Source organism: Salmo salar, chromosome 17 (genome assembly GCF_965601325.2).
Source record: "Salmo salar chromosome 17, fSalSal1, whole genome shotgun sequence".
Taxonomy (NCBI): domain Eukaryota; kingdom Metazoa; phylum Chordata; class Actinopteri; order Salmoniformes; family Salmonidae; genus Salmo; species Salmo salar.
This window is the reverse complement of record NC_138307.1, coordinates 37,381,253-37,396,860: the sequence shown is the minus strand read 5'-3', so window position 1 is coordinate 37,396,860 and position 15,608 is coordinate 37,381,253. Positions and strand designations below refer to the sequence as shown.

The following is a 15,608-nucleotide window of genomic DNA, read 5'->3' as shown; positions in this document are numbered from 1 at the left end:
CCTCCTTTAGGCTTTGGTTATTAAAGATATAAAAAATATTTGTATTGAATGTTAAACACCATCATTGTCTCATATGATATATGGTAAATTACCATTAATAAATTCACACAGACTCAGACATGTACATGTAAAACAACACAACCACACGTGTTTTGAAACACACTTGATGATTGGGCTGTAGTTCAGTGGACATGGATGACTGTCATTGGATAACCTGTCTGGAATGAGGGACTAATCAGCTGTCTAGACTGAGGGATGGATGATGTGTCTGGACTGAGGGATGGATGTTCTGTCTGGACTGAGGGGTGGATGGTCTGTCTGGACTGAGGGATGGATGTTCTGTCTGGACTGAGGGGTGGATGTTCTGTCTGGACTGAGGGGTGGATGTTCTGTCTGGACTGAGGGGTGGATGTTCTGTCTGGACTGAGGGGTGGATGTTCTGTCTGGACTGAGGGATGGATGTTGTGTTTGGACTGAGGGATGGATGTTGTGTTTGGACTGAGGGATGGATGTTCTGTCTGGACTGAGGGATGGATGGTCTGTCTGGACTGAGGGATGGATGGTCTGTCTGGACTGAGGGATGGATGGTCTGTCTGGACTGAGGGATGGATGGTCTGTCTGGACTGAGGGATGGATGGTCTGTCTGGACTGAGGGGTGGATGGTCTGTCTGGACTGAGGGATGGATGTTCTGTCTGGACTGAGGGGTGGATGGTGTGCCTGGACTGAGGGATGGATGGTGTGTCTGGACTGAGGGATGGATGGTGTGTCTGGACTGAGGGATGGATGATGTGTCTGGACTGAGGGATGGATGGTCTGTCTGGACTGAGGGATGGATGGTCTGTCTGGACTGAGGGATGGATGTTATGTTTGGACTGAGGGATGGATGGTGTGTCTGGACTGAGGGATGGCTGATGTGTCTGGACTGAGGGATTGATAGTGTCTCTGGACTGAGGGTTGGGGCTCCATGGACCAGTGGGTTCTGGGACCATCAAAGGGGTCATCTATTAGGAGGATTTATATGTGTGAAGTAGCAGAGGTAGCAATCCAAGGAAACTGCTGAACATTACAACTTAATGTACAGTGCAGTAGAGAGGAGGGAAGCAGTGTTAGGTACTGGAGCGAAGGTCTGGAAAAAGGGAGTTTTTAGGCTGTCGTTCCTGAAATAAATGATGGAACTACCCCTATACAGTATATTTACAATAAGGATGAATGAGGTTTGAATACCAACCTTTGGTGAATATTCTAGTGTAATCTCTAAAGAATTTAAGATATTGACTAGGGCATTTTCTGTTGTCGCCAGCAACTGTGTATCTTTGGTAGGCAATACGTGTCACGGATCCCTCCGGAACTGTGTCATTGCGCACACCTGGTCCCCATTCCCACTGATTGTATTTGTATAAATGTGCCCTCTGTTTCAGACTTGGGCTGTCAATTAGTGTTACAATGTCCGTTGGTCGTGTGAGTACATTTGCCTTGTTGTTTTGGGATTTCGTGCCCTTGTGGATTGTGCAGATGATTACGGGTCTCGTCCCGTGTGATAATCATTGTGTGATTGTGTTATTTATTCGAGGAACTCCTCTCTCTTTTGTTTGGGTTTGAACCCTGTGTTTTGTGTTACGTGTTTGTTTGGTCTTCCTCCCCCACTTCCTGTACACGGCACGCTGTAATTTGGGTAATAAAAACCCCTATTAAGCATTCCTGCGCCGGGGTCCAAATTATTCATACCAACGTGACAATAAGGTCGAAGGGATTTGCCCAACCCTCAGTAAATATTGTCTGAGTTCCGAATGACACCCTATTCCCTATGTAGTGCACTACTTTTGACCAGAGTGCACTATATAGAGATTAGGGAACCATTTGAGACAGAGGCTACATGTATCATCTTTAAAGGATAACGGAGATATCAAGATGTTGTAGATACTAGTTTTGTAACTCCACTATGTTCCTGTTCTGTCCACACGAAAGTTCATGGAATCATTTAGTCTTTCTCTGTCATAAAGGATATGAGAGATATCAAGATGGTGTAGATACTAGTTTTGTAACTCCACTATGTTCCTGTTCTGTCTGAGAGATATCAAGATGTTGTAGATACTAGTTTTGTAACTCCACTATGTTCCTGTTCTGTCTGAGAGATATCAAGATGTTGTAGATACTAGTTTTGTAACTCCACTATGTTCCTGTTCTGTCCACACAAAAGTTAGTGAAATCATTCAATCTTTCTCTGTCCAAGAAGATCATTTATTCATTTCCGTCCTCCTGCCAAGTCATGCGGCTTCTGTCTCAAGGATTATTCTGAACTAAGTGAAGACAGTACCTTCTGTACTGATGCCAGACATGGCATTTAGAAAATGTCTTCCATTTATGGCTGAAATGGCTTGTTTGTTAACATGACATGCATATTTCAGGTCTTTATTTTGGCATCCAAAAGTAACATCATTTCTATTGGCAGAATTTCTAATGATCTTTAACATTTTAGTATTCCAAAGGGAATGATATATTCTGTTCTACTGTTTTTTTTTTGGTAGTGGTTGTTGTGGTAGAGTTTCAGTGAAGAAGCAATTGATTTTCTGTCCATCTCACATATGGTTGTTGTGGTAGAGTTTCAGTGAAGAAGCAATTGATTTTCTGTCCATCTCACAGATGGTTGTTGTGGTAGAGTTTCAGTGAAGAAGCAATTGATTTTCTGTCCATCTCACATATGGTTGTTGTGGTAGAGTTTCAGTGAAGAAACAATAGATTTTCTGTCCATCTCACATATGGTTGTTGTGGTAGAGTTTCAGTGAAGAAGAAGTTGATTTACTGTCCATCTCACATATGGTTGTTGTGGTAGAGTTTCAGTGAAGAAACAATAGATTTTCTGTCCATCTCACATATGGTTGTTGTGGTAGAGTTTCAGTGAAGAAGAAGTTGATTTACTGTCCATCTCACATATGGTTGTTGTGGTAGAGTTTCAGTGAAGAAGCAGTTGATTTTTTGTCCATCTCACATATTTCTTATCCTAGGAGAAGCCTGTTGAGCAAAGCCCTGCATTGTTACCTCCTTTCGCTTTGTTCCACTTGTCCTTTCTCCCACCTTCTCAACATGAAATTGAAGCTAAACTGACTAAGGAACAGTTCACAACCTTTTAAATATTGACTTTATAAGAAGTCTTGCTAGTTAATTAATAAGCAATGTGCCTGGTCTTCAGAAGCTGCTCTTTGTTTGAGCGGAACACAAATTAACACTTGCTCACAAGGCCTCGGCATGAATTATATATGAGGTTGGCAACAACTACCTCTAATGGAGTCGTGCCGCGTTTTACTCAATTAGGTTTTGTGGGAGCTAAATTTTTTTGATTTAATCCAAAAGTGTTTTTATGAGTTGAGTGGATCAGAAAACGTTTAAGATTTCAAGAGAGTGTCTCCCACCCTGAAGGACAGTAATAATGTGACAGATAGAGAAGGTTGTAGTAGTTCTACAATGACACAACATGTTTTACAAGACTAATATGTAGCTGTTCTATTAATTCTGTTTTTAGTTACGGTCACTGTATAGCACCTGTATAGCACTAACAATATGACCTTGTTATATTTCTGTAGTACTAACTCTATTATATTGTTATGTCTCTGTAGTAGTAACAGTATTACCTTGGTATATCTCTGTAGTAGTAACAGTATGATATTGTTATGTCTCTGTAGTACTAACAGTATTACCTTGGTATGTCTCTGTAGTAGTAACAGTATTATCTTGTTATATCTCTGTAGTACTAACAGTATTACCTTGGTATATCTCTGTAGTACTAACAGTATTATATTGTTATGTCTCTGTAGTAGTAACAGTATTATATTGTTATGTCTCTGTAGTACTAACAGTATTATCTTGTTATGTCTCTGTAGTATTAACCATATTACCTTGTTATATCTCTGTAGTACTAACAGTATTACCTTGTTATGTCTCTGTAGTACTAACAGTATTATATTGTTATATCTCTGTAGTAGTAACAGTATTACCTTGTTATATCTCTGTAGTACTAACCGTATTACCTTGGTATGTCTCTGTAGTACTAACAGTATTACCTTGTTATGTCTCTGTAGTACTAACCGTATTACCTTGGTATGTCTCTGTAGTACTAACAGTATTACCTTGTTATATCTCTGTAGTAGTAACAGTATTACCAGGTTATGTCTCTGTAGTAGTATTGTTCTGGTTGTTCTAGTTCTGGAGACAGAGGCGTAGGTGGAGCTACAGAAACGTAACACTAACATGAAGTGTCCTGTTCTTCTTCTCTCTCTGTTCCTCTAGATGGCCCCCTGGGACCCAGAGGCCTAGTGGAAGCTACAGAGATGTGTACCCAGGAGTGTTTGGTGCTTGGCCACTCTGACAACTGCTGGATGCCCCCTACCCTCGGCTCCTACAGCCAGCCCAAGTCTCCAGTTTCCAACTTCGCCACCCAGAAAGAGTGGGCCAAAGAGAAACTGCTCAACGGCCATACTACCTTGACCCGGACCTGGAAGACCGATAGTGGGCGGGACCAGTTTTGTGACAAGAAGCAATTTGGCAGCGGGGAGGGACACTTCAGTAGCAGTGGCCACATGGCTGACATCCCATTGGCTAGTTTGAAATCCTACCAGCCAACCACTGGTCCAGACTCTCCGAAGGAACACCAGCTATAAAAGGAGCACTGATTGGAGGCAGCCAATCTAAACAGGGCTGCGATTGGATAATCTGAACAGGACAGATGACGCAAGTTTCAAGAGTTTTCTTTTTCTTTTTTTCTTTCTTGTTAGTACTATTTGATTTAAGTCGATGCTTGTGCTATGTGATAGTTACATGTACTACGTAGGCCACTAGACTAGTACTGATGCAGTGTACTCTACAATTCAACTTCTGGCGATGGATGGATGGATGGATGGATGGATGGATGGCGCAAGAGAAGGTCTCTTGGGATTCCCTTTTGATGGACAAACCCCCGCCCCAAAAATGAAACATTTCCTCATCACTCTGATGGCAGGAATAAAGGGGGTCGAATCCACCTGGGAAAAAGGAAGTATACGATCCAGGCTACCTGGAAAAATGGAACAATACCTAAACAGGAATTCATATACTCAACAGTAAAAAAAAAAAGATCAACAATATTATGGCTGACCAATATATTCCAATATTGTGACGTGGTTGTTATTGAGTTGTTTGAGACTATATTAATCTACACAATCAAAGAAAAACGGAGTTACAGGTTACGTCCAAAATGGTACCCTATTACGTATTTAGTACACTACTTTTAACCAGGGTCCTAGGACTTTGGTCAAAAGTAGTGCACTACATAGGGGGAATAGGGTGCGATTTGGGATGTTAAAAAAAAAAGCCCCCTACAATTCCAGTATAGGAAGGCGTGCGTTGTTCTGATGGATAACACTGTTAAGTGGACACTTGTCTAGTCTGTCAATAGTCTATGTGTTTTGTAAATAGGACATGTGATACTAACCCAGTTGATGTAATACTGCCATGGATCTAGAACGCTGATCGTGGCTGCACATTATGACATCACAATATGGTTTCCAATGGCATCCTATCACCTATACAGTGCTACTTCTGACCAGGAAGTGTACTATATAGGGAGAAGTATGCCATTTAGGATGCGCCCTATACATTTTGGGTTTCAATCTTTTTGTTAAAAGAAATTGGGGGGGGGGGGCATATTGATAATGTAAAAGAAAAATTCACATACTCATTTAAGGCCTGTTGTGTTGGGGATATTATGGAAAACACATATTCAACCGTTACAAAATGATGCACAGTGTTGACCCAAAGTCTGATTTCCTTTCATTCAACTACTACGGCAAACGTATTTTTTCAAAATAAATTTTGTATCATTGACGTATAACGCTTGATTTTTACATTATGGGAAACAAAAAGCTTGCAATCTTTTCCGCATAAAATAAATTAAAAAGAAATATTTAAAAAAATATTTTAAAAACTAATGTTACTATTCAACAGCAATATATTTGTAAATGGCTAAGTGTTTTATCTAACTTTGACTCATTATTGTACAACATTTGATTGAAATTGTGATTAGTTGAGTACAATTGAATAGTAGTACTACAACCTAAATGAATTTTCGTTGTCCATATACGACCACTTTGTGTACTGTGCCTTCATAACGTTATACCAAGCATTATACTTATTTATTATTTAAATGATTAGAAAATATGCATTGATGTCTGGAGGAGGGACGGGGGACAGTGTACGTTGTTTGCAGTAACGTTTTTGTTGTAATATCACAAACGGATGTGGCAGTTTCACCATTAAAGGATTCCAGCTGTAAATTCCTTATGAATGAATGTTTGGCGATGTATGAAAAATATAAGATATAATCTAAACCAATGAAAAAAATACATATAAAAGACAACTAAATGTAATTGTTAATAAACACAATAATATCTGTATCACACAAGAGAGGCATGTGCATAAGATAATTCACCAACAACGTCATCGTTTTCATTGTTTTCCCACTCCGGTCAGGAGGTCAAGGTTTCCTCTGTTCAACGGCATGGCAGGAGATTGACACAAAACGGAATAGCATGCTAAAACAAATAGATTGATAGCTTTAAAAAAAGAAAAGAAGAACTTTTAATTATTTTGTATCATATTTTTCATTCTGTTTGAAAGAGAGAGGGAGAAATATAGTGAATTTGTATATTTAGGGGTGAAGACATTTAATTTTGTATAGCACTTCCATGTTTTCTGTCACAATATAACAACGTGTATCGGGTTGGGTGGAGTGACTTGCTTAGCGCAGTATGTTTGTCAGTGAGTTGTGGGGGGGGGGGGTGGGGTGTTTGGCATCATAGATATTGAACCAGTTAATCATTGTTACTCTACAGGTATACAGCTACTGCAATAAATGTTTTCAATATGTGCATATTGACTACTTATTGATTCTATAGATTTATTGATCACTTCATGGGGGAACTAGACGGTTCAGTGTTTTCAACATGTACATGTTATGTTGTGTGTTGCTGTTAATCACATCTCATACAGGTATATATTTTAGTAAAAGTAGTTTAGAATAGTAGTATACTAATAGCATATTATAGTTTATAAACTGGGTGGTTCGAGCGCTGAATGCTGATTTGCCTGACAGCCATTGGTATATCACACCATATACCACGGGTACAACAAAACATGTAGTTTTACTGCTCTAACAACATAGGTAACAAGTTTATAATAGCAATAAGGCACCTCGGGGGTTTGGGGTATATTGGCCAATATACCACGGCTAAGGGTTGTGTCCAGGGACTCCACGTTGCGTCGTACGTAAGAACAGCCCTTAGCCATGGTATATTGGCCATATACCACACCTCCTCAGCCTTATTGCTTAAATAGTGCACTGTACTATAGCAGTATAGCACCACAGTATAGTATAATAGTACAGTAGTACAGTACAGTATAGTATAGAGCAGCGTAGCGTAGTATAGTTCATTATAATATAGTGCGGCGTAGCGTAGTACAGTACATTATAATATAGTGCAGTGTAGCGTAGTATAGTACATTATAATATAGCATAGCGTAGTATAGTACATTATAATATAGTGCAGTGTAGCGTAGTACAGTACATTATAATATAGTGCAGCGTAGCGTAGTATAGTACATTATAATATAGTGCAGCGTAGTATAGCAAATCATAGTATAGTGCAGCGTAGCGCAGTGTAGCACATTATAGTATAGTGCAGCGTAGAGTCGTATAGTACATTATAGTATAGTTCAGTGTTGCGTAATATAGTACAGTACAGTATAGTGCAGTGCGGCATAGCATAGTACATTATAGTATAGTGCAGCGTAGCATAGCATAGTACATTATAGTATAGTACAGCATAGCATAGTACATTATAGTATAGTGTAGCGTAGCGCAGTATAGTACAGTATAATATCATATGGTAGGATAGTAGTATAGTACTGTATAGTATAGTCCAGTACAGTATAGTACAGTGTAATATAGTATGGTAGGATAGTAGTATAGTATAGTACTGTATAGTGTAGTCCAGTACAGTGTAGTACAGTATACTATAGTATGGTAGGATAGTAGTATAGTAGAGTACTGTATGGTATAGTCCAGTACAGTACGGTGAAGTATGGTGGGATAGTAGTATAGTATAGCACTGTATAGTATAGTCCAGTACAACATAGTACAGTATGGTGGGATATTAGTATAGTATAGTACTGTATAGTATAGTCCAGTACAGTATAGCACAGTATGGTAGGATAGTAGCATAGTATAGTATAGTACTGTATAGTATAGTATAGTCCAGTACAGTATAGTACAGTCCAGTACAGTATAGTACAGTATGATAGGATAGTAGTATAGTATAGTCCAGTACAGTATAGTACAGTATGGTGGGATAGTAGTATAGTATAGTACTGTATAGTATTGTCCAGTACAGTATAGTACAGTATGATAGGATAGTAGTATAGTATAGTAAAGTATAGTATAGTACTGTATAGTATAGTCCAGTACAGTATAGTACAGTATGGTAGGATAGTAGTATAGTATAGTTGTCACGGGTGTCGTAGGGTTTAGACCAAAATGCAGATGGAAAATGTACAGTCATCTTCTTTTATTAAAGGCCAAAGAAGGAAAACCAAAACAAACACGTATACAAAAAACACGCCGACAAAGAACAGGCCGGTAAGGCACAAAGCTATACACAGCAACAATCTCCCACAAAATCCCATGACAAAACACATACCTATTTATAGGATCTTCAATCAGAGGCAACGATAGACAGCTGCCTCCAACTGAAGGCCCCAACACCAATTAACTAAACATAGAAATACAAACGACTAGACTGAACATAGAACTAAACTAACATAGAACAATAACCAAAACCCTGGACTAATAAATCAAATACCTCTCTACATAAACAACCACCCCGAACCATATAAACCAAATACCCCCTCTACATGAACACATACACAAACACACCCTGAACCACATAAAACAAATACCCCCTGCCACGTCCTGACCAAAGTATAAGAACAAATAACCCCTTTACTGGTCAGGACGTGACAATAGTACTGTATAGTATAGTACTGTATAGTATAGTCCAGTACAGTGTAGTACAGGGGTTCCCAAACTGTTTATGACCAAGGACCTCACCTTTTGTGACAGTTAAGATTCAGATCAGATTAAGATAACTGTATTGGTCGGTTCCACAGGAGGAATCCCCATAAAATCAGAACCCAACTCTGACTATAAATGGAGATAAAATATCATGCACACAGTGTTACTGCTGCAGCACATGGCCAGACTAACCAAGTCTCTGGCCCTGGGAAAGAACATCTTTTTCAGTTTTCAAGGAAATTTCGTGCAATTCTACACATTTTCCCATGAGGCAGATAAATAATTTTGCAGTTTTCAAATCTTAAATTACAGTACGTTTATGTTCAAACTAATATTTTTAGGGAATACAAGAAGTAATGAGTTGAAAACTGGATAATTTATGGAGTGTTGTGGATCCCTGTGAGCCTCTCAGGCCGTGCTGTACATCTAAGAGTAGACATTATTGGAGATGAATTATATTAACCTGTTGGGGATCTTATCCCGATATCGGGATTCATTGTCAAGAGACCACGGCGGGAAATTCAAAAACTGCAAGAATCTAATAATTTCAATTTCTCAAACAATCAACTATTTCTCACAATTTGAAAGATAAACATCTCCTAAATCCAACCACATTGTCCGATTTCAAAGAGGCTTTACGGCGAAAGCATAAAGTTAGGTTATGTTAGGAGAGTACATTGAAAATAGCTGTGTGTAATGTTTTGTCAATTCAAACACAGGCGTCACCATAAGCGGATAACCAGCTAGAATTATACAGCAACCTTTGACAATCTTCCTCAGATGACACTCCTAAGACATTATGTTACACAATACATGCATTTTTTGTTCCATCAAGTTGATATTTATATCCAAAAACAGCATTTTACCGAAGCGGTGAAAATCAGATTTTTTTTTCTCTCAAATGCTTCCGGTGAACAACGTTACAAATCACAAAATTACTATTCGATAACATTGGTAAATTATATTATTGTCATTCAAATATTCATAGATTAACATTTCGTAAATGCTACTGCAATGCCAGATTTCAAAATAACTTTACTGGGAAATCACAATTTGCAATAAACCGGGTGCTGTGCTAAGAACAATAGGCTAGGCTATACAGGTTAGCACCATATGTAACCATGTAATATCAAAATTACTATTGTCAATATTCCCTTACCTTTGATTATCTTCATCCATTGGCACTTCTAGAAATCCCAGGTCCACTACAAATGTGGTTTCTTTTGACAAAGTTCATAATTGATGTCCAAATAACTCCAAGTTGTTCCATGTTGTTAGCGCTTCGGTAGGCTACTAAAAAGTAGCGCGGGGGGGGGGGGGGGAGTCACGGCGAAAAGTAAAAAAAATAATCTATTTACATTGTTCAAACATGTCAAACGTTGTTTAGCATCAATCTTTAGAGCCATTTTTAACGTGAAACATCAGTAATGTTTCAACCCGACCTCTCCTGTGTCTTGAAAAACGTCTTTGAAAAATGTATCGCATCACATGATTGCGCAGGTGCAGCCAATAATGAAGTGACGACATCCCAGGGAGGTCAACTTCTCTTCATTGCCATCCGGTCTCTGTTCATCATAGACGCTTCAAACAACTTTATAAAGATCGTTGACATCTAGTGGAAGCCGTAGGAGTTGCGAAATGAATCCTTTCTCACTATGGTATCTATAAAACAATGACACTAAATAGTACAGTCACAAAATTCAATTTTTTTTTAATCTATTTTTCACAGGTTTTTGCCTGTATTGGGTTTTGTATTGTATTGCCGTCTAAATTTGTTTCACAGAACCCTTTCGTTTACTCTGCCGTTCCTAGGCAATGTCTATATTTTCTGAAGATCTGGCCGCAGACCCCTGCAGTTGTCACGGCCGTCGTAAGGATTGGACCAAAATGCAGCGGGTACGTGAATGCTCATATTTACTTTATTGAGAACACGACACAAAACAAGAAAACGAAAAAAAACGAATGACAGCTAAACAGTTCTGCAGGCTAACCATAGCAGTGCAAAAACAACTTCCCACAAAAGACAGGTGGAAAAAGGGCTACCTAGGTATGGCTCCCAATCAGTAACAACGATGTACAGCTGTTCCTGATTGAGAGCCATACCAGGCCAACACAAAGAAATACACAACATAGAAAGAACATAGAAATACAAAACATAGAACAATACCCAAAAACCCCCGACAACACAAAACAAACACACCCCTGCCACGCCCTGACCAAACTACAATAACAAATAACCCCTTATACTGGTCAGGACGTGACAGCAGTACCTCGTCCATGGACCCCGGTTTGGGAACCACTGTTATAGAATACATCATAAGAATTACATTGGTAAATGTAAGTTAGTGTGTTAAATTTTTGTTAATGTGAGTTTTTGGGGGGGGGGGGGGGAGGGGTATTTTTTTTAATTGACTTTAATTTCACTTTCATGTTATTTCATTTTTATTTTATTTACTTTATGGTATTTGTTGTTCCATGTGTAAAGTCTCTTAACACCTATTCTGTATCATTTTTAAATAATATTTAAACTATGTTTTCGTACTGCAGCAGTCTGACGAAAACTGTCATGAACAATATTTAATATATATATAATTGTTTTTAATGTAACCTTTATTTAACTAGGCAAGTCAGTTATGAACAAATTCTTATTTAATATGACGGCCTAGAAACAGTGGGACGTTCTGCCCCTGCTTTGTTCGGGGGCAGAACGACAGATTTTAACCTTGTCAGCTCAGGGATTTGATCTAACAATCTTTCAGTTACAGGCCCAACGCTCTAACCACTAGGCTACCCTGGCACCACAAATATACATCTGTTTAAAGTGTAGCTAATATTATTAAAACAAGCATGGACATGTACAGTAAGTAATATATGTGTTTAAAGTGTAAATAATATCATTGTATTCCAGAGGAAAATGCAGTATATATTATATTCCTCTCTCTCTTTCCTCTCTCTCTCTTTCTGCCCTCTCTCTCTTTCCTCTCTCTCTCTCTTTCCTCTCTCTTTCTCTTTCCTCTCTCTCTTTCTCTCTCTCTTTCTCTCTCTCTCTTTCCTCTCTCTCTTTCCACTCTCTCTCAATTTCCTCTCTCTCTTTCCTCTCTCTCTCTTTCCTCTCTCTCTTTCCTCGCTCTCTTTTCTTTTTCTCTTTTCTCTCTCTTTCCTCTCTGTCTCTTCTCTCTATCTATTTTCTCTGTTTTCTCATTCTCCTTCCTTCTTCTCTTTTTTTCTCTCTGCTCTCTCTATTTTCTCCCTCTCCCTCTCCAATGCCCCCCCTCTTTCCTCTGCTCCTTCTCTCTCCACAGGTCACTAGAAACACATATCTTTTTCAGACACTTAAGAAGGTCCTGAGGATGTAGATATATGAACAAATGAATTCAATGAACGACTGGCAACCCATATCTTATGGGTTTAATTGAAACATAAACAAACGTATACGTCTTCCTCGGCACTCAATAAATAAAGTATGAAATGGTGTCGTAGCAAAGGGCTTGAACTCACAATGTGCAGAGCCAGAGGACACTAGTTAGACAACCACGCCACAGCAGTTCACCAAGAAAGGTGAGTATTTCAGGAGGAAAAATTCAATTATTACATTTTATGCTTTCCCCAAAACATAGTCCTACCCTTAACTACTGGTAGTTAATACCATAGCCCTACCCTTAACCACTGGTAGTTAATACCATAGCCTTAACCACTGGTAGTTAATGCCATAGTCCTACCCTTAACCACTGGTAGTTAATACCATAGTCCTACCCTTAAACACTAGTAGTTAATACCATAGCCCTACCCTTAACCACTGGTAGTTACTACCATAGTCCTACCCTTAACCACTGGTAGTTAATACCATAGCCCTACCCTTAACCACTGGTAGTTAATACCATAGCCCTACCCTTAACCACTAATAGTTAATACCATAGCCCTACCCTTAACAACTGGTAGTTAATACCATAGCCCTACCCTTAACAACTGGTAGTTAATACCATAGCCCTACCCTTAACCACTGGTAGTTAATACCATAGCCTTAACCACTGGTAGTTAATACCTTAGCCCTACCCTTAACCACTGGTAGTTAATACCATAGTCCTACCCTTAAACACTAGTAGTTAATACCATAGCCCTACCCTTAACCACTGGTAGTTACTACCATAGTCCTACCCTTAACCACTGGTAGTTAATACCATAGTCCTACCCTTAACCACTGGTAGTTAATACCATAGCCCTACCCTTAACCACTGGTAGTTAATACCATAGCCCACCCTCCCGGTAGTTAATACCATAGCCTTAACCACTGGTAGTTAATACCTTAGCCCTACCCTTAACTACTGGTAGTTAATACCATAGTCCTACCCTTAACCACTGGCAGTTAATACCATAGCCCTACCCTTAACCACTAATAGTTAATACCATAGCCTTAACCACTGGTAGTTAATACCATAGCCCTTCCCTTAACCACTGGTAGTTAATACCATAGCCCTACCCTTAACCACTAATAGTTAATACGATAGCCCTACCCTTAACCACTGGTAGTTAATACCATAGCCCTACCCTTAACTAATGGTAGTTAATACAAAAGCCTTAACCACTGGTAGTTAATACCATAGCCCTACCCTTAACTACTGGTAGTTAATACCATATCCCTACCCTTAACCACTGGTAGTTAATATCATAGCCCTACCCTTAACTACTGGTAGTTAATACCATAGTCCTAACCCTAACCACTGGTAGTTAATACCATATCCCTACCCTTAACCACTGGTAGTTAATACCATAGCCCTACCCTTAACCACTGGTAGTTAATACCACAGCCCTACCCTTAACCACTGGTAGTTAATACCACAGCTCTACCCTTAACCACTGGTAGTTCATACCATATCCCTACCCTTAACCACTGGTAGTTAATACCATAGCCCTACCCTTAACTACTGGTAGTTAATACCAACGCCTTAACCACTGGTAGTTAATACCATAGCCCTACCCTTAACTACTGGTAGTTAATACCATAGCCCTACCCTTAACCACTGGTTGTTAATACCATAGCCCTAACCACTGGTAGTAAATACCATATCCCTACCCTTAACCACTGGTAGTTAATACCATAGCCCTACCCTTAACTACTGGTAGTTAATACCATAGTCCTACCCCTAACCACTGGTAGTTAATACCATATCCCTACCCTTAACGACTGGTAGTTAATACCATAGCCCTACCCTTAACCACTGGTAGTTAATACCGTAGCCCTAACCACTGGTAGTTCATACCATATCCCTACCCTTAACCACTGGTAGTTAATACCATAGCCCTACCCTTAACTACTGGTAGTTAATACCATAGTCCTACCCCTAACCACTGATAGTTAATACCATAGCCCTACCCTTAACCACTGGTAGTTAATACCATAGCCCTACCCTTAACAACTGGTAGTTAATACCATAGCCCTACCCTTAACCACTGGTAGTTAATACCATAGTCCTACCCTTAACCACTGGTAGTTAAAACCATAGCCCTACCCTTAACCACTGGTAGTTAATACCATAGCCTTAACCACTGGTAGTTAACACCTTAGCCCTACCCTTAACTACTGGTAGTTAATACCATAGGCCTACCCTTAACCACTGGCAGTTAATACCATAGCCCTACCCTTAACCACTAATAGTTAATACCATAGCCTTAACCACTGGTAGTTAATATCATAGCCCTTCCCTTAACCACTGGTAGTTAATACCATAGCCCTACCCTTAACCACTAATAGTTAATACGATTGCCCTACCGTTAACCACTGGTAGTTAATACCATAGCCCTACCCTTAACTACTGGTAGTTAATACAAAAGCCTTAACCACTGGTAGTTAATACCATAGCCCTACCCTTAACTACTGGTAGTTAATACCATAGTCCTACCCCTAACCACTGGTAGTTAATACCATAGCCCTACCCTTAACCACTGGTAGTTAATACCACAGCCCTACCCTTAACCACTGGTAGTTAATACCACAGCCCTACCCTTAACCACTGGTAGTCAATACCATAGCCCTACCCTTAACCACTGGTAGTCAATACCATAGCCTTAACCACTAATAGTTAATACCATATCCCTACCCTTAACTACTGGTAGTTAATACCATAGTCCTAACCCTAACCACTGGTAGTTAATACCATATCCCTACCCTTAACCACTGGTAGTTAATACCATAGCCCTACCCTTAACCACTGGTAGTTAATACCACAGCCCTACCCTTAACCACTGGTAGTTAATACCACAGCTCTACCCTTAACCACTGGTAGTTCATACCATATCCCTACCCTTAACCACTGGTAGTTAATACCATAGCCCTACCCTTAACTACTGGTAGTTAATACCAAAGCCTTAACCACTGGTAGTTAATACCATAGCCCTACCCTTAACTACTGGTAGTTAATACCATAGCCCTACCCTTAACCACTGGTTGTTAATACCATAGCCCTAACCACTGGTAGTAAATACCATATCCCTACCCTTAACCACTGGTAGTTA

At 39.5% G+C, this 15,608-nt stretch overlaps 1 protein-coding gene across 1 annotated transcript in view; it reads left to right on the top strand.

The window, feature by feature from the left end:
- Window positions 1-6,786, top strand: part of LOC106575880 (protocadherin-9) — a 601,426-nt gene extending 594,640 nt beyond the window's left edge. Inside the window, exon 5 of the mRNA XM_082963751.1 lies at window positions 4,283-6,786. Coding sequence (XP_082819877.1) covers window positions 4,283-4,653 — 371 coding nt within the window. The 3' untranslated portion in view covers window positions 4,654-6,786. The remainder of the gene's footprint in view (window positions 1-4,282) is intronic.
- Window positions 6,787-15,608: the final 8,822 nt, after the last annotated feature.